The sequence below is a fragment of the Penicillium cosmopolitanum genome, assembly GCF_028827165.1.
Source record: "Penicillium cosmopolitanum strain IBT 29677 chromosome Unknown utg000003l:1.0-3747932.0:1.0-3751027.0, whole genome shotgun sequence".
NCBI classification, from domain to species: domain Eukaryota; kingdom Fungi; phylum Ascomycota; class Eurotiomycetes; order Eurotiales; family Aspergillaceae; genus Penicillium; species Penicillium cosmopolitanum.
The window spans coordinates 2541126-2563780 of NW_026622673.1; the positions used below are offsets into that span (position 1 = coordinate 2541126).

The following is a 22655-nucleotide window of genomic DNA, read 5'->3' on the forward strand; positions in this document are numbered from 1 at the left end:
TAATTGAAAATGATCATAATATACTCATACGAAGCTATCTGGCTTAAAGTAAGCACTAATCCAAATAAACTCATTGCATTAAAATCATGGTATTCTGAACTAGGGTATCATCAAGTTTTGAAAAGCTCCTTTAGGTCGACTAGAAGAGTCGACGCGATGAAGCTAGCGGCGGGGCATCGATCCCACTAAACCTCCACCTCATATTCCTCCATCTCCACTTTGAAATAAGGCTCGACCTGCCGCTTCTCGTCCGCGGCGCACTCGGAATCGATCGTGAATCGTACAGCTGCATCGCGACCACGCTCACTCGCTCCGAGGCGGTCCCCGTTGGCTGCAACTGGGGTTAAAGGATGATGGGGACGTTGTGGAGTATCGGCTTGTTTATCGTTGGACCCATTATTCACGGAATCATTTTGCTGACGAGGTCGGTCGAACCATTGGTTGTATTGGGGGATACGCTGAGAATTGGCTTCTTTGTTAAGCGGGATACGGACAGTCAAGAAACGTGGCGCTTGAAATTCGGGCCCAACGGATGTTAAGGCACGGTAGTCGGTGTATAGCTCGAGGAGATCGAAGAGCGTTTCTGTTCAAAATCATTAGTATGAGTCAAGTAAGAATATAGATAGCATCATGTTACCCATCACTTCTGTGCGACTAGTCTTCCAATGCGTATAGTCCGCTCCCGACTCAATATCCTCAATTCGCTCGTCCAGAAGCCGTCCTGCCAGTTCGAGGCAGGCCAAAGCCATGGTCGGTGTCGTCTGTTTGAGAGGGGAAAATGTTCGATAGAGGTCTAGTGAAATTCGATACGCTAGAGAAGAGACCTTGGAGCCCGCTTTATACTGCAATGACATCTTTGCCAGGGTCTTCTCGGGGTGTCGGGTACGGAAATCGAAGCCTGAGCACTCTAGCATGAGTCGTTCCAGGCCAATGATGGCTCGAGAACTCGCTTCAAAAGCCTAGCAACCTGTCAACCAAATAATCTTATTTGTGTATGTCTGAGAGTGGCGTACTTGGTCGTCCGGCGAAAGATACTCGGAGGGTAGGTATTTAAGATTGTGCGCCGCACATAAGATCTCACGAGACTTCTTCAAAGTGTCTTCGATCTTGCACGCGGTGAAAAGAGCCGCTGCCGCGGTATCCTGCGATAGAAGTCAGACCGGGGCCGCTTCTCCAAAATAGCGACATAAACTCACCGTAAAACTATATTCATTATCTGGGCGAACCAGTCGGTATCGGTGGTAATATATGACGGCGGTATTGAAGGTCCGGATGGGCCTGTACTCGCGTTAGCTTCACGCCGTCATTGCAAGTCTTCTCGATTCGGGATCTCAACGTACAACCGCAGTGCCTTGCGCACATTGTCGATCCAGGTCACCCCCTGCAGACGCTGCGACGCCTCTCGCGTGGCATCCAACCCTATAGCCTGGACGCAATCCTGGATTGTCTGCTCGAAGAGGTAGGGCTTGGCAACATGGACAAAGGACGGGTGGATAGACGGAGGTTCGGGCGGGCCATGATCTGATTCCGAGCCAGGATGAGCCCGCTCATCCCGAGTCGCGTGTGCCATCGCAGTATAGGGGCGCCGGATGCGATTGAAAAGCGACTCCTCCGTGTACGCGGGGATGGAAGAGTCGCTGGAAGCCGTCGATTCGATATCCTCCATCATCACGTGCTGATAATGGAACAGGTCGTCAGTGTGCGGAAGAATGCTGATCCGAAGTGTACAATATTCAATAGGATGGGACTCAAGAGTTATGGACGAAGGTATGGATGGAGAACAAAAAAGACAGAGTCAAACAGTTCTGTGATTTTGTTTGCAGGGGGATAGTTTGGTTGGGTTGGGTTGGGTTGCCTCGCTCATCTCCAAAGGTGAATGCTCGAGTCGGAGAGTAATCCAGGTGAACGACCGCAAGTGAATCAACAACAACTTGATGGTAGAAACAATCTACTATGCCTGGGGCTAATCATGCTCTAGGAATTTTCAAATTCCTCTATTTCAGATTCGCTTGCAGAGCTAGATAGTCCACCAATATAGAGCCATGGCCAATTTCCGATACTCATGGGAAGTTGGTGAGATTTTATTCACTTCCAGAAACAGGTGCCAGTGAAAAGCTGTTGATGACCACCGCTTCGTGGCCTTAGTTTGTAGCCTCGGAGACTGCGTCTGATCTAACCATCGCGATCATTCGTTGATATTGTTGCACGGCCATTCATTACGTACTTATTATAGAAAAGGAGAGGGAAGGACGAATCATGGACAAAATATTTCACTGAGATGGACGGAAGGCGAACTAGTAAACTAGCAGGATGGCATTGTAAAGAATTACTTATTCGTGCCAATTTCTCTCATTCCCTCAGATATGGTTTCCCTCCGGATCATACTTGATCTCTTTGCCTCGGTTAGGAGGAGAAACTAGCCCTAGCTGCTGCAGAGCTACCAGAGCTTGCTCTTCGCCAATTTCATCCACAATCTTCCCATCCTCCAATGTAAAAATAGTCGTACCAGAGAAATAGACTTCTCTGCCAGTATTTGGCTTGTCAAGCTTGCCAACTGGAAGGTCATCAAATTCCCGGCCGGTATGTTTGCCGCCCCCAATCCAACGGCCTACCACGTATTCACCCTCGGCAATCAAGGGGAATTTGTAGGCGTGGAAGGAAAGATTCGGGAACGCCTATTGGTCATGAACATATTAGATCTGGTCAGGTCTGTTTCCTGAGGCTCGTTCTGTTCTCTTACCTCTCGAAAGTCAAGTAGCATCTTCTTGGCCGCTTCTTTACCACGACGGGGGCCATGCATAGGATAGTCGATGACGAAATTGTCAGCGCAAACCTCATCCACGATGTCGACGTTGCCCTTGCCCCAGTATTCTTCGAAATATTTCTGCACCACAGCTTTGTTTTTCTCCTGGAGAGTGGACATGTTGCAGATTCAAAATTTGTAGACTGTGTTGCGACTGAATATGAACAATGTGAGAATATGATGCCGAAGTATGTATAATTCAATGCTAACTTGAACTGAGAATAGTTCTTATAGAAACGCTTGAGTGCTTGAATTACGAACGGTAGAGCCTGCTGTCGAACTAACCAATCGAGTCCGAATAAGGTGTCGATATGTTTCATAACATGATTTAGAATTGACAAATCAGGTACTGAGTTAGGCCGTAAGAGCCAACAGCATTTACTGTAGCCTAGCGCCGGATGAGGCCAGGTATTACTGGCTGATACAATACCGGCCCATTGCAAACTCAAGACTCAAGGGAAGCGACAAATTTTCCACACGGGGCGTTGATGTGATTGGCTAATTCCAGGACAATGTCCAGGCTTCTTGGGTAAATACAGTAGCACAGCTCAAGCTCCCGCTCTCTATTATCCACCATTATTGACCGTTTTCGGTTGGCAGACTAGTAGCTACCTAGGATGGAAGAGATTGGCTAACCTATTCCATCTTCTGTAGGTACCAGTTCCCCTTAGAAAGACAGATTAAGTCATCACATCACTCAGTAACAGTTGAAACTCTCAAGCCCACTCATGGAACTCCCCGCCCAGCCCTCGTAGCTTTAGCCAGCTCACTCTGCGCCTTATCATCCGCATAGCGCTGATAAATAGGCAAATAGTGCACTTTCTCACTCGTGGTGTTTTGAACACTCTCCCTTCCTTCAAGAGCAGTAACCCACTTCCTCCATCTACGCCAAACAGCCTCATCCTCGCCCTCACTTCCATCCAGTGGAATTCCAAGCCCGTGCTTAAACTCATCAAATACCCACAATCGTACGGCCCACGGCGCGAGCACAAGATCCGGAAGACTAATCTCAGAACCTAAGAAGTATGGCCCTTCTGGATGCATTTCCTTCGTCCAGGCTTTTAGGTGGTTAAGGAATTCTGTTCGGACTTGTGATAATCCTGCATCTTGGAATGGGGAAGTACCAGTACCATGTGGAACTTGGTACTGCAGGAAGCGGTGGAAGGAGGGAATTATTCGGGATGTCACGTAGTCGATCCAGATTCGAGCTCGAGCCCGTGAGTAAGGGTCTTCTGGGAGGAAACTTGGGCCATGGTCTGGGTAGGCTTCTTCAAGGTATTGGAGTATCACGTTTGATTCGTAGAGTGGTTGTGGATTTGGCTCTGTTGGACATGAGAGTGTTGGGACTAGACCACGGGGGTTTAGAGTAAGGAGTGAATCGGGCTTGTTGTATGGATTGACTTCGATGTATTCGTATGGAATTTGCTTTTCTTCTAGGGCGAGCCAGACGCGTTGGACTTCAAGTTGTGATGGTTAGACTTATATTATGTCCAGACTGTCCGGATGCAATGTTAATCGTAGTTTTCTTCACTCACCGAATCTGCATTTGTTAGCCTGAATGCTATACTTGCACAAAAGTTGGGGGAGGATACGCACGGACAAAACCACCCCGCATACAGCTTCAGCGGCTGCCCGGCGCGGTGCTTGTCGACCAGGACTTTGGCAGGGCCAGTGGCCTCTGGGTAGATATCAGAATCGGGGTGCGCAGGCATTCTGGTTCGGATATAACGATATGTCGAAATTCAATATAGTAGGGAGTTGGGAAAGTCAGAACGGTATTCATCCGTGATTATTTTAAAAGCTACTAATTGTGACATCATTGTAGCGGGGATATTCGCCATAAGTACTATGATTTCTAATCCAATACCCGTTGTATACCAGGATATTCCGGCTTCTCTAGCACGCTGTCCAAAGGGATACCTTCTGTTTACCTTCCGTTGCCATACTTCCGGATCAGCTTTTCCATGATTGACACCGCACCTGAGCGATACCCACCCCCAAAAATAGCATGGTGATTCAGATGATGGTACCTGGTCATAAAATTAGCACCAGAGACCCAATATAAGAGAGAAAGAAGAAAGAAAGGGAACAAGGCAAAACTCACAGCTCATACAACCTCACCCGATCCTCATACTCCCCCACAGGCTCCGTCCTGGGCACAACCCGATGATACCGATCCAAAAACTTAGACCCAAACCCACCAAACATATGCATAATACCCAATTCAAACTCACTATGCCCATAACAAGCCGACGGATCATAAACCACATCTCCAACTCCATCCTCACGACCAGATCCCACAATCCTCCCCCGATCAGCATTCCCACTCCACAAATCCCCATGAATAACAACAGGCACGATCCCCTCCCCTTCACCATCGGAATTATATCCAAGATGATCATCGCCCAATAATCGCGGCACAACACCGTACGCAGTTTTCTCCACAAGCTCACGTAACCCCGCATCAGAACCATTGCGATGCTCCGACGTTGCGAGAATTGTGAGTAATCGCTCCTCGGCGTAGAAGGTTGCCCAACTATCCCGGAAGATATTCGGCTGCTTCGTGTCGCCACAGAATGTCGGGACCGGGAATCCGAATCGTCGATGGCCGGTCTCGACATCAATCGGTGCGGGCGTTGCATGTAGTTTGCCCAGTCGATGGGCAAGTGTAGTGGTACTACTCTCATCACCGTTACCGTTACTAGCCCGACCTCCAGCACTTAAATCAAGATACTCTGTCACGAGAAAGAATTTCTTGTTACTACCTTCCTCTAACGGGCCCCAGGCCAGAGCCCGTGGACAAAAGCCCGGTACAGAGGTCGCGATGGCGTTTAGCGATTCGTATTCACCGCGAAACATTTCTTCTGCGGCTTGACCGTCTGAGGAGGTTTTTATGAAGTATTTTCGTTCTTCATGTTCTGCGTCTTGTGTTTTGCTGGGGATTGTGGCGCGCAGGGTTGCTGTGCTTGTGAAGCCGGAGCCTAGGCCGGAGGTGGATAGACTGGCTTTTGAGTCGTTGGGGAGGGATAGAGCGCAGAGGATTGTTTCTGGGACTGGAGACATGATTGTTTTTTTTTTTAGGTATAGTGGTTTTTGTATGTGACTTGAGCGGAATGAAGATGGTGGTTTACAGTATTGAGGTAGATATTCTCGCAGGGATGGGAAGTTGGCAGTGAAGTACTATGACGTTAGTTTCCCCACACGATTGATAAGAATCTGAGGCCCTGCATTATTGTACTTGTAATCAACAACTACTAGTTACTAGTTACTAGTCATTTACAAGGTTGGGTCGAATTCTAGCTTGAAGATAAAATCATGGATATCTGAATTCGATCTAAACATTTTTGCACTGTCTCAACTGACCTATGCACAATCATCGACAAAAAAACAAAACGCCTTGAATACTTCGCATCCCATGGCTAAATCAACGTTCCAAACAATACAATCTCATGAAGTAAGCGTATTCAACAAATGTACCGCAGTCTTCGTCCGCTCCCTCACATCCAAATCAGAATCTTCCTCAAGGCTAACCAACCGCTCAATAACGCCCAACTCCTTAAGCCGGGCGGCTCGTTCACGACAACCCTCATGATCGCTCTGATCCTCTTCGTAGATCAGGTTAATAACAACCCAGACGCAGCTAACTCGGACCTCACGATGCGGGTGATTGAAATGGCCAACCATCGACACTAGAAGGTCTTTGTGTGATACCAACAGTTGACGGTGACGCGGGAGACCAGCGGCAATGTGGATGACTAGAGCACTGACGGAGCTAAGAATCTCGACGGGGACCTGAATGGCGCGAGTGGGATTTTCTCGGCGATGGGCAAGTTGGATGCTGCGCGGGCGGAGATTATCGGCGAGCGCGTCTAGGAATTCTTCCTGGCCTACTTCTTTGAAGAGGAAGTCGATCATCTCGTTTGCACCGGGTCCGCAAATTATGTTGCGAATTAGATCGTAGGTTTGTTCTTGGACTGCGATGTCGTCTTGTCTTGTCTGTGTGGACTGTTCGATTGTGCCGCGGAGAACGAGTCTGCGTCTTCGTCTTGCGTCCGGGAGAAACATGTCCAGATTCATTTTTGATGGTGGCGTGTCGGTCATTTTGAAGTCCTCGGTCATTCCGTCGATGTCATCCATCGGGTTGAGGATGTCGACTTGCTCGCCTGCTGAGTTCGCTCGGCCCATGGCGACACCTGCGCTCTGGTCTGTTTCTTCGTCCAGGTTACGTCGAACGGCACTGCTGGTGTCTTGACTGACGACTTGTCGAATCCAGGTCGAACCGAGTCCCTCGATGACCTTCATTTTGATGTCGTTGGCTGTGTTGTACACCACGTGCTTGAGCGCCCACAAGGATTCAATCTGCAATTTGGTATTGGGCGAATGGGCATGTTCACATAAAATTGGAATGATGTCGGCTGAAATGATTGCCTGGGAGGGTATGTTAGATGAGATGCTTCACTCAAAAAGACAAGGTTGACTGACCTCTTTCATGGGGCTAAAATCCAAGGCTAAATTACAAATAGCCGCAGTTGCTGCAATCTGGACTTCCAGATCATGATGCTTCAGGAGCACGAACAGAGGCTCGGCAACTCCTGCATCAACAAGGCTCGTTCTGAGAACACTGACAGATCTAGTTAACATTCGAGTAGCACCGCAAGCAGCTAGAAGCGTTGGCGTGGGATTGCCATCCGCCGCTGAGTTCTTAGGCATGGAAACGGCGTCAGCCGGGGCATCACTTGGTCGAGGCTTGAGAGAGTCGATGATGTAGGGTACCACGCCATTTTCACACACTGACTTGCGATACTCGTCTTTGAACGGTACCAAAGCTGCCAATGCTTTGAGAATGCTCTCGCGATATCGCATTATGTGACACATTGTGGGAGAGTATCCAGATGGTCCAAGCTGGCACTCGGGCGAAACTGTATCAGGATCACGGGCCGGGCTGTCTCCCCCAGCATACCACATCGAACGTAGGTTCTCGGCAACTGGATTATATGTTTCCTTAAGGATTTGAGATAGACGCTTAAGCGCATTGCCGTTGACTGCGTGTTTTTGAAGTTCTTGGTCGTCCATGACTAGATTCGCTAACACGGCTGGTGCCTCTTCTTTAGCACGTTGCGTCGGCGTGATCAACCCATCATCATTGGAGCCTTGCTCATCTGGCAACTTGAAGTCTCGGTCCAGCATCCGAATGAGGATCGGGACTAACAAAAACCCAAACATGGGAACCCGGTGCTTCCTAGCGAGTCCTAGACGGAACAAGACAGTCACCAAACGTGCAGCCATTAGACGGGCAATCCCGGTTTCTGAGCGGAGAATGCACATCAGCCATGGGATAATTGAATTCTCGTCATCTTCCGGGGAGGGCGTCTCAGCCAGCGAAAACGGGGTAGGATAGGAATGGCTTTGTCGACGCTGGGAGCCGGAGTTGCCCAGAGGTGGGAAATTGGCTGAGTTTGGAGATGACTTCTCGTGAGTCAATGGGACCGACGGTAGGAGGTGGTCCACTGGGTTTGCACCAGGATGGCGAGGAACTGCCGAACCGGACAAATAAGTTGAACCCCAGGGTCCTCGTTTGACATCGACCGCGGCAAATCCGGGAACCTGCTTTGGGAATACCGTGACAAGGCCAGGTGAAGAGAGAAAATGCTCCGCCCTCCACTTCGATTGTTCGATGATGGTCGTGATTGCACGAAGGATAGGCGCCAAACGGGCAGATGCCGGCGCTGGCGCCGGTAATTCCCCCAGCGCGCCTGGCTCTTGGAGATGATATTGGGCACCGGGCAGAACAAAGCCCTGCGCCACCACGAACGAGGCCAACTTGACGGATAGAGCATCCAGCACTCCGCATTCCGCTAGTGTTGTTTTGTGGACCTCCTCGGAGCACAGCTTCCCAATCAAAGCAGCCGCCAGCTCAATGCAGGCTTGGTTTTTCAATTTGTCATAGTCCTGTGCAATGATCCGCCTCAAAGCTCCGACATTCTCATTTGAGAATACAAGGTCGGCTAAGCGGGTATCTCGCGGCCATTGTTCCTGGCTTTGTAATGGTAGCCGATCGGCAATGGTGTTGAGCAGCCGCAATATAGGAAGACTGAAAGATTGTGGGCAATCCGGGGAGGATAGTATGGCGAGAAGGATAGAAAGGATCTCACTGGCGAAGATCGGAGCGAGGAATGTCGGGCCACCTGCTTGAGATGATTAGCAGCCAATCTGGGACTGCATTATAGATTATGTAGACCATGCTGCATCACTCACCTTGCGCCACGCTTCCCACAATCAGAATTGATTGTAGACAAACCTCATATTCACTTGAGGTGCGATAGTTTACCGGATTCGGAGCCGATCCATTGGGATCTGCTGAAGCCGCTCCTCCAGGTCGATAGGTGGAAAGTACCTGGGCAAGAGCGGGGAGGACTCCCGAGGTCACATAGGTTTCTTTGCGTTGGTCATGGCCGATCAGCTCGTTCTTGAGGGTGCGCAGAGATTCCGCCTGTGAGGAAACCGAGTCCGAGCTGTGCAGCTGCAACAGAATCGGCGGTACCGCCGCTCGAGTCATCTTCCGAGAACCACCGCCTCCCAGTGGGAGGTCCGCGAATAAATCGCGCACTTAGGGGAATAATTCAAAGGTCTGGGGCGAAAGTCGATCTCGTGCCTAGAAAAAAAAGGATTGCCGCGGGGGTAATGGGGGGCCGTCTGGTCGATGAGCGGGACACGGGGAAGAGAGTTGGAGAGGGGAAGGCCGGATTCGGGCGTCAGGTCGCGTGTCCGACGGGCGAGCGACGGTGTCGAGAGAAATTGGAAGGGTGATTCAGCCGGACTCTTTCGATTATGGGTATTAATTGGAGATAAGGAGGGATATTTCTTTGTTGGCTTTGTCCTTCAAGGTTTCAAGTAACCCTAAGCTTCCAAGCTTCCTTTTTGAGGTTCCCCCAGTCTCCGCATGTCGCTATGATAAGTGGTTACGTAACCCACTTGAGTGTCATTGTTGCCTGAGGCAACAAGATTAGTAGAGTTACGTTAGTTAGTTAACTATATGTACTAGCACTAGTATACTAGTAGTTAGTCCTGGTGCTGTGTAGTCACCAACTCACTAATACCTACTGTAGACTAGCTGGATCCCAAACCACTCACACTAACTCCAATAACTGTTAGTCAATCTAGTCCCTCACTAACAATGATCACCGCCACCGTCTGACATAGTGTCTGGACCCGCATTCGATTCTAGTTGAGCCTCCAGGTGATCTCGAGCATCTTGATCATCTAGACCATCTAGACCATCTAGACCTATCTAACTATCTCCATATGCCACTACCACCAGCTATAGCTTTTATTCTTTCATATTTACTTCCATACTACTAGTAAGTACATCCGAAGTACACATCACATGATCGGAAGCCAGCACTGTAACTTCTGTATTGTCACGTTTTGTCATCTCCGGCCCGGCCAGCCAATCACAATCTCTAAATGACCACAGGGTTCCCCCGGAGTTCACACCGATGGAGTAATCAGACGTCGCCCCCCACGTACAAGGCGTATTACTCCATTACCTCATGGCAAAAGCGGAAAATCCTGTAGTTCTCTCGTCTGACTCCTCCTCCTTTTAGATTCCTCCTGAGTACAATCTCCTCTTCCCCCCATCATATACCCTCACCCACCGCATCCACCCCCTCCTCCACATTGATCAGAGACCCCCCGGATTGAATTCCACCCTTGGTCTCACCCACTCATCCTTAAGCAAGGATGAGGCCGTGCGCCAGCGCCTCCAGTTCCGCCCCCGTTGACTCGTGCGCCCACGTGGTGCCAGCTTGCACTCCGAGCGGCCGCTGGGCCTCAAATTCCTGCATTCCCAGCCTAAACACTAAACCATAAACGATCAACCATTATGTTGGCCTCCTCCCCTTCGCCATCCACCACCGCTCTGCGTTCCCCACGACCGCAGGCGGGCCATTATGATCCCCCGGCTCCACAGTTCAACAGTCCTCGCTCCTCGCGCTTGGCCATTGAGGAGTTGCGGACCGCGTTGAATCGACATACCGTCGATCCCAACTCTCCTGAATCTCCTGCCGACCGTCACCGCAGGCGCGCTTCTGTTTCCACCACTGCCACTGCGTCTGCGTCTACCCATGCCTATGCCTCCGCGTCTACATCTGCTTCCGCCGACTCCTCCATTGTCCCCAGCAGCTCCGCAGATACTGTGACTGCCTCCGATTCTATGATTCCTCCTCCCCCTCCCCCTACGGCTTCCTCCGCCCCGGTCTCCGTGAATCCCCCTTCTAATCCCTCCGATCCGAAGGTCTCGATGCCCGCCCCAGACGGTTCGGGGTCCAATAAGCGCAACAGCCAGACTGATCACCACTCTCCAGATGGTGCCCCGGCGGGCGCTGGTGATCCTGAGGAGCAAGTGTCGCAGTCTAAGCGCCTGCGCCCCTCCGAAGCGGAGGCAAAAGTCTTGCCTGCCCAATATGAGCACGCCGACCCCCGCGACCTGGTGGTGCTGATCTCCAGCATGCTGATGGAATTGATCCGATTCAACGACAAAATTCCTCTCAATGAAGGCCGTCTAACGCGCTTCCACTCTCGATCTCCACCCCGGATCTCCGTGCAGGATTACCTGCAACGTCTCACCACTCACGCCACCCTCTCCCCTCCGATTCTCCTCGCCATGGTCTACTACATTGACCGTCTCTGTGCGCTATACCCAGCATTCACCGTCTCCAGTCTCACTATCCATCGTTTCCTGATCGCCAGTGCAACCGTTGCCAGCAAAGGGCTCAGCGACAGTTTCTGGACGAACAAGACATATGCCCGTGTGGGTGGTATCGGCATGACCGAGTTGGCCATGCTGGAACTGGAATTCCTATTCCGTGTGCAATGGCGCATCGTTCCACAACCAGAGGTTTTGGTTGATTACTATCAAAGCCTGATCGAACGATGCGATGGCTTCGAAATCGAACGCCCTAGTGGCGACGACTCTTCTGTCGCAGCGACGACACCCAACACCAACACCAATACCAATACCCCTTCTGCATAGAGCCCCCCGAGGGCTACTTAGAACTTGCTCAACCATGGCCGCATCACTTCTCTTTCCCCGCCATTTTGATTATCAATTATACCTTACGAACCAATCTCGGGCTGGCCTCGAGAGTGTGGCGAAGGAATGAGAGATGTGAAAGCCAATTGATCCAAACATTTTACCCCTTAGAATCACCCACGACGCGATCTTAATAAAACGATGATTGTTTTGCATCCACAGAGGGCGCTATCTGATCGAATACCCCGTCCTGCTCGTGATCTTTGGGGTTCTGCATCAATTGGCGCGGTACACTAGAGTGGTCTCACCTACTTAGCAAACGCAGGAGAAGAGGTGGTTTTCTGTATCATGTTTTCAGCGTTTCATTTACTAGCAATATGATCTGGCGTTCTGATGTCTATCATGAAAATATGGTCTTCAACGTTCTTCTTAATCTTCTCTCCCCCCCCCCCCCCCTTTGCTGGGGGTTTTTTATCTAAATTCTACAATTTTAAGAAAGCAATCAACAATATACAATACACAATAATCTCCTTCAAATTGTATCCAGACCTGGCGATCTTTACTATTTAGGTTCTTGTCTCAGGTTGGAGATTAGGGCATAGGGTGCGGGGTTTAGGGCATGGGATGCCGCAAATCTTCTCAATCTTAATTCTTATCGGTAGGCTACGAGCAACTTTAAAGGAACCCTCACATTCACATTCACTGGGGTACTCTCACCTACTCTCACCTACCCTCAGGTGCTCTCGGCTTCTCGCTTCCCGCTTCGCAGTCGCACCTGCCTGTGCGGCATCGCTCCTTCCTCATCGCCCCCCAGTCATGTGGTCGTCTTGTCGCACCTTCTTCACTTCTTCTCTTTCTCCATCTCTCTTCCTCTCCCTTTAACCTTCACTCATTCACCAGTTATTCACAACAATGGATGCGTCCACGCACGACGCTCCCTCCGCTTCCGCTTCCATGCGGGACATCGTTGAGGCAATTCAGCCTCTGGATGGACATGTAGTTCCTATCAAATCTATCCAAGAAGTCAACCCACCTGAGGGCTATGGTATGTGATCGAACCCCGTCCCCGCCATTGTCCCCAGACGCGTCAAGACTGACTCCAATCTACAGATGATGCTTATGTCGCTGAAGTCGACATCAAATCCGCATCCAGAGTGATCAAGTATGTCGACCTCCACTAGTTATACTATGGACAGAACACTAATGGTCTCGCTATAGAGCTCTCGATGCCGCATTCCCTCGCGACTCGTCCCTCCCACTCAACCATCTGCGCCGCTTCTGCAAGCGCGACAAGTTGCCAGAGTCAGTGAAGCAATTCGTGGATGAAGCCTATCCTCAGAAATCTTCCATGGCACCAAGCATCTTTATCCTCCTTGGAATTTCTCTTCCTGATCTGGAAGCTGTCCGCACCCTGCTCGAGCCTTTCATACCAGTGCCTCGTGCCCGTTCTCACTCTCCACAGGAGCCACAGGAGACCTCCACTCCCAGTAGCCCAGAGCAATCACCAGAGCTTACGCTTTTCCGCACCAAGATCCCTATCTATCCACCTGCCAGTGCGAAAGTGGCTGATGTCTGGAGCGCATCTCTGTGGCCCGTGACCTTCAATCCCGCAGCCTCTCGATCGACCGTCGCACCTAATCCCCAAACTCTCAACCGTGACCAGAAGTCAATTGAACCTCGTGCTGGATATTACGTGTCTCTGGCACGAGAGGTCGCACTGGAGGCAAAGCAATCGGGCCGCGGACGCGGTGTAGGTGCGGTGATCGTTGACCCCAGAATCGAGGCGCAAATCGACGAAAAAGCCTGGGAAGAAGGTTACAACAGCCGAGAGCGCTGGCCACAGGCCGTAGTCGCTGTCGCTGGTGACTGTCGCTTTGCAAGATCTGAAGCTGGCGGACCTTCCCAAATGGACAGGCATCCTGGTATTGCACCCAACCCAGCATGCGAAACGTACAACTCGGACCACGAAGGTGGCCCAGACTTGCACGCATTAATGCGTGCAGTTGAACTGGTTGCGCGCTCGAGGAGGGAGGACCCAGAAAATGAGGTTGACTTAGCAGCTATGGCCTGTCAACCTATCGTCCACACGGATCCCCAGCTCTCAAAGCCAAACCAACTCAGCGCCTTCGAGAAATACTTCCTGTACGAAGCTGGGAGCCATGTCATCGACGACGACTCAACCTCGTACCGACCCTCACCTGCGACGAGTTGCCAGGTCTCTCCTCGGAAGAGGAAGTTCGCACAGCCGAACCCAGAGGCAGCCCCCATCTCCCTCGATACCCTGACAGAGGTTGAACTGCCACCATCCACCACCACAACTCCCCCTCTGCCCGCCCCTCCCGCCTCAGACCCCGCGAGCCTTCCCCCGGCTCCTCAGGAACCAATTGAGGAGTCGGGGAACGCTTTGCCGACTTCACGCATCCGAAGTCGGGCTGAGGGCGGCTACCTCTGCACGTCTTTGGATGTGTATCTCTCCCACGAGCCATGCATCTGTTGCTGCATGGGACTCCTCCTCTCCGATTCCGGGCAGTAATTTACCCCCGCGCTGGCCGTCTGAAGAGCGGCGGTCTTGCATCCGGACCCGTGGAGACTCAAAAGGCTGTCCTGGCGAACGGAGACGTCGACGCTGATGCCAGTCACCTGCGTGAGGACCGGGAGTACTACGGCCTCCACTGGAGAAAGGAGTTGAACTGGCGCGCTCTGGGCTTCGAATTCGTGGAGGATGAGGCTGATGAGAATTTCCCCCCTGAGCCGATCGCCTTCCATGCCTGATTTATTCAGGCTGGTGCCGAGTGCACCATAATGTCATGTCATGTCGTGTCGTGTCCTGTTTACCTCGTTCGATTCCCCTATGCATTACTATGAATGAGATGTAAGATTAGCATTAAGATTAGCACAACGCAGAAATTAATTCTGTTTACGAGTATGACTATGACTATGAATACGCAGTAATGAAAAAAAGAATTTGAAATAAAACTTCCTTTGAAATTTTTTTGGGGCTATAAAAACATGCTTTTTTGGATCATAGTCCTGGTCCTGGTCCTCCTCTTCCTCATCGTTGTAGCCCTGTTCTTCAAGTTGTTCTTGTCCTTGTCCTAGAACTTTTTTCATATAGTACTAGTATCATGATCATGATCTTCTTCCTCTTCTCTTCTCTTCTCTTAGCAACTTCTCTCCTCGTCCCCGATTCTTTCTTCTTCTGCATCTTCTCGTTCTCGTTTCTGGTTTCAATTCGATTTGATTGACTCTTCCTTCTTTATCCTTCTTTCGCTTTTCTTTCGTCTCATTCAAAGTACAGCAATAAGCAAGGGGATATCCCATCCCTGACTTCTGATAATGTAATAACGGAACACCCACTAGCAAAACAATTTCCCCGCCCTCTCCCCTCCCTCTCCCTCTCTTTCTAGTATCCATCTATGGGAGGGAAGGGAAAGGGGAGGAAGGGGAGGGAGAAAAGACAGCGAAGAAATAAAGACAATGAAATTCATGACTTCGTCTTTGATCCTGATCCTGATGCCCTCACGCCATGGTAGCAAAGACGTATGTATGAAATAGAGGGCACGGGATATCGAGGTGAGCGCGCAGGAGGGTAGAGAATTTTGTTCGGGGTTGCTGGTTCTGCGGCGGGATGAAGTGGTGGAGGAAGGTGGTGAGTATGTTGGTTGTGTTTTGATTGGGAGCTGTTGAAGGGTAGAAGGGTGTCAAGTGTTATGTTCGATATTTGTAATAGATAGCCCAAACAAGCTCGTATTCAGTGGTGTGGTTGTGTTCAAAGGGAGGTGAGGTGGGTGTGTTTTCGAGTTGTTGATATGCGGGTGATGTTGTAAGACTGTGTGGTTGCCGCTGGGGATGTTGAGTGCGGTAATCCTCGCATTTTTTGCGAATGGGAATTATCTGAGGGATCTGGTGCTGAAGTCACGAGGCAATATGGTAAATATTTTATAAACTAGGGCCCGCCCTGCCCTGATTTTGTATAGATACTCTTGCCGTCGTGCTTCAGCCAGTGTTCATTGTGTTCGAGGTAAGCTTTAGGCTCCCTCCCGTTTGTGTGACTGCAGGTCGGGTCGGCCGGGCGTGATATTTACAGCCGGTTGACGACGCACAAGATCTGTGCCCTGCAACTTTGTAAATGAAGAACATGCGTGAAATTGAAGAAAGCGCCACTAATGTGGGGTATGATGCTGTCGCAAATAAACAAATGTTGAAAATAGAAATGCGTATCTCATATAGCCAGGGGCTGAGAATGTCGAGGGGGTATTGAGTTGAGTATGGAATCATCAATTCTGACCACTTTTAATGACATAATTATGCCAGGCGCTGGTAAAAGAGGAGGTAGGCGACCTTGTTGTCGCGAGTGCCGTATCTTCCAAGGGGAGTGCGCACCCCAGATGACGGGGCAGAGGGAGGTGCAACTCCATTGACGGACTTTTTACTAGCGTGTCCATTGGAGCCAGTTCCGTTCACTTGACTCCAGCCCTTGTCATTGTCGGCGGCCTCGATTTCATCTTGGTCAATGTGGTTGAAGATGTTGGCATGAGTATTCTTGTCTTGCTTGTTGTGTTTTTCAAGAGCAGCTGCAAGCACCTTGGGATCTTCCTCACCGCCAGCTTCCGCCACATCTTCGCTGCGAACACGGCGAAGGACAGTATCATCCATGCGAATCCACTCACGGCCATCTTGGCGCCTAACATCGACAGTGTAGTGGCCACCGCTGGCATTCTTGCCGTGGTGGTAGATGACTCCCATGAGGCGATACTTCGGGAGACCGCCTTGCGCATTCATGGCGTTGCGGCGGTGTGCTGGGAAGACTTCTCGTGGAAGTTCCAAGTCGAGGGGGTATCCGACCTTCTTCCAGATCTTCTGAGTAGCACCGGTCACGCTGTCGTACTGGAAACGCTTCAGGTGGAGAATCAAGACTGGGGGCAAAGTTTCGATAAACATCTGCTTAGTAGCCGTGACGTTGGGACCGCGGGAAGAGTTGAAATCGCCTTGAATGCTTTCAGGCTTGGTGAGTCCTCGAAGGGCATCAATGATATTGTGGACTTCAGGGGAACCAATATCTAGCTGCAGGGGTTGATATGGTTCCATGGTGACAGATGTCTTGTTACCAGGAACCTTGAACTCTGAACGCAACTTGCCTCCAAAGATTCTAGTGACCGGAGATTCAGTAGCGATGTGACCAGAGGACTGGGTCACGGCTGACTTTTGCTTAGCACCGACTTCGAGCCATCCGTCTCCGGAAGAACCCTCAGTGGAGTCTTGGGAAGCATCGGTTTTGGATTTCGCGGCACGGTCACACTCTTCGTGCATCTCCTCGAGAAGGAAGCCCAGGAATTCCTGCGCATCTTGCTGGTGACCACGTCGCATGTCCCTGAAGCGAGGGAGCTGTCGAATCATATCATAAACAAACTCAGGAACAAAGGACTCGCCATACTGTTCAAGTTCAGTGGGCTTCAGTCGCATTCTCAATTGGTCCTCCGAAGTTGCAGCATCGATAACGCGGAACTCTCTCATAAACATGATCAAGGAATCAATGAGAGGCACGTCGCTCTTGAAGCTGTGCACGGCCCGGCGACCAACATGCTCAAGGAATTGATGGAATGGGACGCATGAAACCAAGATTTGCAGGACGGAGTTCATATAGCACATGTTTCCAGTGTTGACGAGTCCTCGGGGCTCGAGGAAAGCGATCTTGTCACTATATTGGGTGACATCTTCTCCAAGGGTGCTCAACACATCTCCAAGAGACTCGCTCTTCGGTGCAGCCAACGCTCCTGACTCGGTGGGGACAGGAACGGCCTCGACAGCGCTAGCGGCGGCCGCGGCTGCGGCTGCAGCTGCAGCTTTGGAGCGGACAAGGTCGGCCCAGGATTTAGGTGCTGCGCGCACAGGCGAAACCGGTTTGACTGAGGCTTCCGCAGTGGTAACAGAAGGTGTCTGCTCGGCATCAGGAGTGGCCGACTTGGGCGTTTCAGATCCAACGCTAGAAGTGTCTTTGGTGGTTTGGCGACGAGGAGTTCCTGGAACATTTGGCACAACTGGAACAACAGGCGCAGGCTTTGTGCTTTTCTGTGTAGTCTGGGATTTCGCTGCAGAAGATGGAGTCGTTGGCTGTGTCGAGTTTGCTTCCGACTGGGGAATAGAGGTGGTGGGAGTTTGAGGTTCGGAGATCGCATGAGCAGCAGTATCGGCAGGCTTCACGTCTTCGACAGGCTTCGCGTCTTCGTCATCCTTCCTCTCTCCGATGATATGTTTGCCATCTTTCTTGGGGAACTCGACGGCAGACAACAAAGGACGAACCGATCGGCGTCTGGTTCGCAGTCTTGGCGGGAAAGACACTTCGGGAACTGAGAGCCAGGGCAGCTATAAACAATGTTAGATCCCACTGAAGGCATATTGGTTGAGTTTTGAATTCAGCTTACCGGTGCAGCAAAGGGAAGTTTCGGTTTAGGTTCGGTAACTTCGGGCTCGGGGACAGTCTTCGGCTCCCATCGCGGGGTGGAGTCGCGATGGGGTAGTGCTGGGGCAGTTGCACGGGAAGAACGGTATGGTCTTGCATTTCAGGTTGAAGAGGAACCGCATGCACGGACGGTGACATGTTGGGTTGTAAAGGTGTTGATGACCTTGGCTGCATTGGTAGTGAATGAGGAGGAATATGGTTGGGAGCCATGATCGGCTGTGAGGGCGGGTAGGAAGACACGATCATAGGGCCGTAATGAGGTTGGGCTTGGTAGGGACGAGGAGGAAGTTGCATATGACCATAAGGCGGATACCAAGGAGGAAATTGTTGAGGCGAATATGCTTGAGGCATGTGGCCGTTCATGCCATTCATGCCGTTCATGTGTGGGGGATACCCCATGTAAGGTGGGGATCGCATGTTGGGATGACCAGGGTTGTAGGAGAAGTCCTGCTGCCGCCGCGACTGCGGCATAGGCGGCTGCCCATGGGGCATCGGGGGCAGGTGGTGGTTCATCTTGACGAGGCTGGAGATAGTTGTCGCCTTTGTTCAGCCACGCGCTGCCTCAATGGCAACCATGCGCTATGAAAATCAAGATGATCCAAAAACCTGAAGGGCAAATTTCATTTATGCAGCCATGTTGGCCTTTACCGAAAATCGAGTGGATGTTTCGAAGGGACTCGGAGGTTGGGTATATCGGAGTCGGGGAGTGTGAATCGTTAGAGCTGGAGATTTGAATGGTTAATAAAAGACAATGCGCGGGATGAGAGACACGGGTCAGGATTTGAGTTTTACCTGAATAATGAAATCAAAGTAAAAGGAAGTACTTCAAGGGGAGGAAGACGAGTATGTCAGATGCGGTGAAAAGATAAGGTGGTCGAAAGAGTCGTGGTCCCTCATTCAACGCCTGCTGGAAGCGAAGCTGATGAAGTGCAGACCTTCCCAAATCAAAAGTTAGTCAGCATTTGCTGAGTCACCGGCACGTGTGCCCGGCGATGTCATGGCCCGCCCCTCCTCGACGCCCGCCATCGCGATGTACTCTGCGTGCCAATCCTGGTCGCCATCTTTATCTTTAGATGGCCTCTCGAGGCTTGGCCTATTCATACTTTTCTTCTGCATTCTCAGACTGACCTAGAGTACTCTGGGTACTCTGATGGACACATTTCTGTTCTTCTTTGTTGGTTGATCGCCTAGCTTATCAAGCGCTGCATTTGGCTGGGACTTACAAAGAGCCTCACGTTGAAGCTGCCCGAACGGTCATTCAGGCTTTACGCTCTTTCGGTCGTGTAGAATCGACGTCAAGCTATCTGACCCACGGAAATTGGTTTGGAGATGTCGTCAGGTGGTGGGCAAACTCCGACTCCTTCCAAAGCGGTAAATATCTCAAATCCCCCCCGCCGGGCCTGCGACCTATCACTCTACTCCCTCAAACGATAGCAGCTCCCAGCGACGGGCAGGAGGCTCTGGAAGCTTTGGGGCCGGACTATCGTCGAGGAACTCGGGGGCGCCGCGCAACAATCAAGGCCGAAAGAATCAGCACAAACGACAAAAGAAACCCGGACTTTTGGATGATGATGAGTACAGTGAATCGGTGGGTATTCTAAACTGGATGGGGTTCAAAGGCTCCCTGCTGACCTATTGTCCCTTGTCCAGGCCGTCATGAAATCTACCAACAGCCGCAAAGGACAGACGTCCATTACTCATTTGATGAATTTCTCTCTTCCTCCTCGACCACAGTATCAACCACCCCCTCGCAATATTCGGCGTTATGCATCATCGGGCACAGGGTCCGGCTACCATGCAGTGGACAAAGCACGATATGTCCATGCGAATTACCGCTTCATTGTCTCCCCGGATCTCAATTACCATGCCCAAGCAGCCAATGCAGATGTACATCTAGATTGGGCATCTGTTCTTCAGGTCCTGGTTTCCGCTCAGACTCAGGCGGCCAGCTGTCCCATTTGTTTATCTATACCGGTCGCACCGCGAATGGCTCGATGCGGCCATATTTTCTGTCTTCCATGCCTTATTCGTTATATGCATTCGTCCGATGGTGAGGAACATGTCCCTGACAAGAAGCCTCGGTGGAAGAAATGTCCAATCTGCTGGGACTCGATTTACGCCTCAGAGAGTCGCCCTGTCCGATGGTTCCGGGGCCAAGAAGGTGATCTCCCCGTGGAAGGCGGGGATGTTGTTCTAAGACTAGTCAAGCGAGAAGCTGGCAGCACTCTTGCTCTTCCTCGTGATGGTGGTGAAACTATTGTTAAGGGAGAGGATATCCCCTGGTACCATGTGGCCGAAGTGGCCGACTACTCTCGAATCATGAAAGGTGGCGAGGACTACATGGCCGCTCAATACGACACAGAAATCGAAGATCTCCAGAGACAGGAGGTTGAGGACGAGCTGTTGTTTGGGGATGAGAATACGTGGTCCCGGAAGGCCGTCCGCGCGATCTCCGAGGCGAAGGAAACGCTTCAGGGGATTGGCAATCCACCCGCCATCACTCGGCAAAAAGCGAATTCCAGACCCGCCAAAGATCCCGTTGTGGTATCGGACACCACTGAAGATGCGGCTCCGCCGGTTAGTGGCTCTTCCGAGGAATCGGCGCCAAGTTCCAGCACGGACGTGACACATCCGGCCGCGGAACCCACCCCAACACCAATCACATCAGATGAAACGGATCGTCTCCCGGAAATTATGGAGAACATTCAACTTGAATCCGAGCCCAAATCGCAGACTCGGTCGAAGGGCCGAGGCAAAGAGGCACAAAATACACCGCCGTCGGACCAACCATACTACTTCTATCAAGCATTGCCTCAATTTTATCTGTCACCACTGGACATCAGGATTCTCAAAGCTGCGTTTGGCGAATATGCTCAATTCCCCGCGACCATACTACCCGGGTAGAGCACATCTCCACTGGTCATATGGTCGATGATGACCTGCGCAAGCGTGTTAAATATCTCGGACACCTACCCTACGGCTGTGAGGTGAGCTTCCTTGAGTGCGACTGGAGGGATGTGGTGGTTCCTGAAGTCCTCGCGCAATTCCGTACAGAAACCGACAGAAGGCGAAAGCGCAATCGGGACAAGGAAGCTCGCGAGGAGAAAGACCGCATTCGCGCAGAGAAGAAGGAAGATGACGAACGATGGGCTGCTGCACGTCGCAAGCGCCCGAGTATTGGAAATTCCAGCGATGCGCCTTTCAATGTCCATGATTTCCAACCACTGTCCAGCAATGCCGATTCTGCGGTTTTCGACGCTGGTGCCTCTTCAGCGTCCCCACCACGCGCGTCATCCCAATTCGGAGCACTAGCCTCCCCTTCCAGCAGTCCGCCTGGGGTTCGTACCGTTTGGGGCACGACGGCTATTGCATCAACATCTCCAACTTTGGAGGCCCAGCCCCGGCATGATGGATGGCTAGCAGGGTGGGAAGATGAGCTCTTTGCACAGCAAGAGTCAGCAATCATCGCCCAAACGGCTCCCGAGAATCAGGAGTCAGGACCCTCTTCTTCATCCAAATCTAGTAAGAAAAAGAAGAAGGGCAAGATTACATTAATGTCCACCAACAGCCACCGCGGCGCATAGGCTTGAAATACTCCATGTCCACCGGATTCCGGGCTTTGTTCTTATTTTTTTTTCCGCCTCGGAGCGAATTGTGCAATTTTTCTGTGGTATTCAAATCCTTTCTCTTGCAAGATGTTCTCATTGCTTTTCCTATGGCATTGCTTCATCGCATTATAGTATCGATTTGCCTTGACAGTTCCGCAGTGGGCCCACATTCCAGTCCCAACATTTTCTTGTGGTGTTTACTATCTGAAAGCAAAATAAACATAGAAATTCACCTGTCCATAGAAGCTACCAGCAATGAATTTCCTACAATGGCCTGAAGAGAAAATTAAATAATCCACACAAACTTTGTGAGTATTGTATGTACTGCATGATGAAAAGGGAACGACAGTCTTGGCGCAGGGATCGCCGCTGCAGGGAGAAAAAATTTAAATAAAAACGCCCACGTCGACCATGCATGGGTGATCGAGGAGAATCCCGGGGCTTCGGGGGTTTCCAGAGTGCGACTGGGCCAGGTATTAAATGAACTAAACGTAAGAGTAGTAGAAGATGACACTTAGCAGCAACTGAACTATGGTAGTAACCGGAAGGACAACAAGCGTAATTGTGGGGGAACAAAACAGGCCCACGCTGCCGGGTGAGGCGCGAGCCGGACGTAATCTGCAGGTAATTCGAGGTAATTTTGCCGTCCCCACGCCGCTTTGCTCCAAGTAAACATTCCCGTTTCGTTTTTCCTACTTGTCCTTGTTTTCATCCCAACCCTCCCACTACTCCTTTGCCCTGAAGTCGGATCTC

General features: G+C 51.0%; 9 protein-coding genes across 9 annotated transcripts; 3 read left to right on the top strand and 6 right to left on the bottom strand.

The window, feature by feature from the left end:
• Window positions 1–185: 185 nt before the first annotated feature.
• Window positions 186–1669, bottom strand: N7509_001002 (putative cyclin; the record flags this gene model as incomplete). The annotated part of the gene is made up of 5 exons (XM_056625639.1): window positions 186–583; window positions 638–959; window positions 1014–1142; window positions 1197–1278; window positions 1341–1669. 5 exons carry the CDS (start codon window positions 1667–1669, stop codon window positions 186–188), a joined length of 1260 nt encoding a protein of 419 aa, XP_056494221.1.
• Window positions 1670–2357: 688 nt separating this feature from the next.
• N7509_001003 (ester cyclase) lies at window positions 2358–2923 on the bottom strand (the record flags this gene model as incomplete). Its single annotated transcript, XM_056625640.1, has 2 exons — window positions 2358–2675; window positions 2741–2923. The coding sequence occupies 2 exons, from the start codon at window positions 2921–2923 to the stop codon at window positions 2358–2360; spliced, it is 501 nt and encodes a 166-aa protein (XP_056494222.1).
• A 606-nt stretch (window positions 2924–3529) lies between these two features.
• N7509_001004 (uncharacterized protein) lies at window positions 3530–4515 on the bottom strand (the record flags this gene model as incomplete). The annotated part of the gene is made up of 2 exons (XM_056625641.1): window positions 3530–4260; window positions 4404–4515. 2 exons carry the CDS (start codon window positions 4513–4515, stop codon window positions 3530–3532), a joined length of 843 nt encoding a protein of 280 aa, XP_056494223.1.
• Window positions 4516–4730: 215 nt separating this feature from the next.
• Window positions 4731–5866, bottom strand: N7509_001005 (putative fructosamine-3-kinase; the record flags this gene model as incomplete). Its single annotated transcript, XM_056625642.1, has 2 exons — window positions 4731–4833; window positions 4908–5866. The coding sequence occupies 2 exons, from the start codon at window positions 5864–5866 to the stop codon at window positions 4731–4733; spliced, it is 1062 nt and encodes a 353-aa protein (XP_056494224.1).
• A 384-nt stretch (window positions 5867–6250) lies between these two features.
• N7509_001006 (armadillo repeat protein) lies at window positions 6251–9359 on the bottom strand (the record flags this gene model as incomplete). The annotated part of the gene is made up of 3 exons (XM_056625643.1): window positions 6251–7231; window positions 7286–8991; window positions 9059–9359. The coding sequence occupies 3 exons, from the start codon at window positions 9357–9359 to the stop codon at window positions 6251–6253; spliced, it is 2988 nt and encodes a 995-aa protein (XP_056494225.1).
• Window positions 9360–10685: 1326 nt separating this feature from the next.
• Window positions 10686–11834, top strand: phoB (regulatory cyclin phoB; the record flags this gene model as incomplete). Its single annotated transcript, XM_056625644.1, has 1 exon — window positions 10686–11834. One exon carries the CDS (start codon window positions 10686–10688, stop codon window positions 11832–11834), a length of 1149 nt encoding a protein of 382 aa, XP_056494226.1.
• A 912-nt stretch (window positions 11835–12746) lies between these two features.
• On the top strand, window positions 12747–14606 carry N7509_001008 (putative tRNA-specific adenosine-34 deaminase subunit Tad3; the record flags this gene model as incomplete). The annotated part of the gene is made up of 4 exons (XM_056625645.1): window positions 12747–12879; window positions 12945–12996; window positions 13053–14326; window positions 14365–14606. The coding sequence occupies 4 exons, from the start codon at window positions 12747–12749 to the stop codon at window positions 14604–14606; spliced, it is 1701 nt and encodes a 566-aa protein (XP_056494227.1).
• Window positions 14607–16139: 1533 nt separating this feature from the next.
• N7509_001009 (mRNA-binding ubiquitin-specific protease UBP3) lies at window positions 16140–18807 on the bottom strand (the record flags this gene model as incomplete). Its single annotated transcript, XM_056625646.1, has 3 exons — window positions 16140–18197; window positions 18257–18386; window positions 18425–18807. The coding sequence occupies 3 exons, from the start codon at window positions 18805–18807 to the stop codon at window positions 16140–16142; spliced, it is 2571 nt and encodes an 856-aa protein (XP_056494228.1).
• Window positions 18808–19950: 1143 nt separating this feature from the next.
• On the top strand, window positions 19951–21878 carry N7509_001010 (RING-type E3 ubiquitin transferase MAG2; the record flags this gene model as incomplete). Its single annotated transcript, XM_056625647.1, has 2 exons — window positions 19951–21194; window positions 21287–21878. 2 exons carry the CDS (start codon window positions 19951–19953, stop codon window positions 21876–21878), a joined length of 1836 nt encoding a protein of 611 aa, XP_056494229.1.
• Between the last annotated feature and the right edge of the window lie 777 nt (window positions 21879–22655).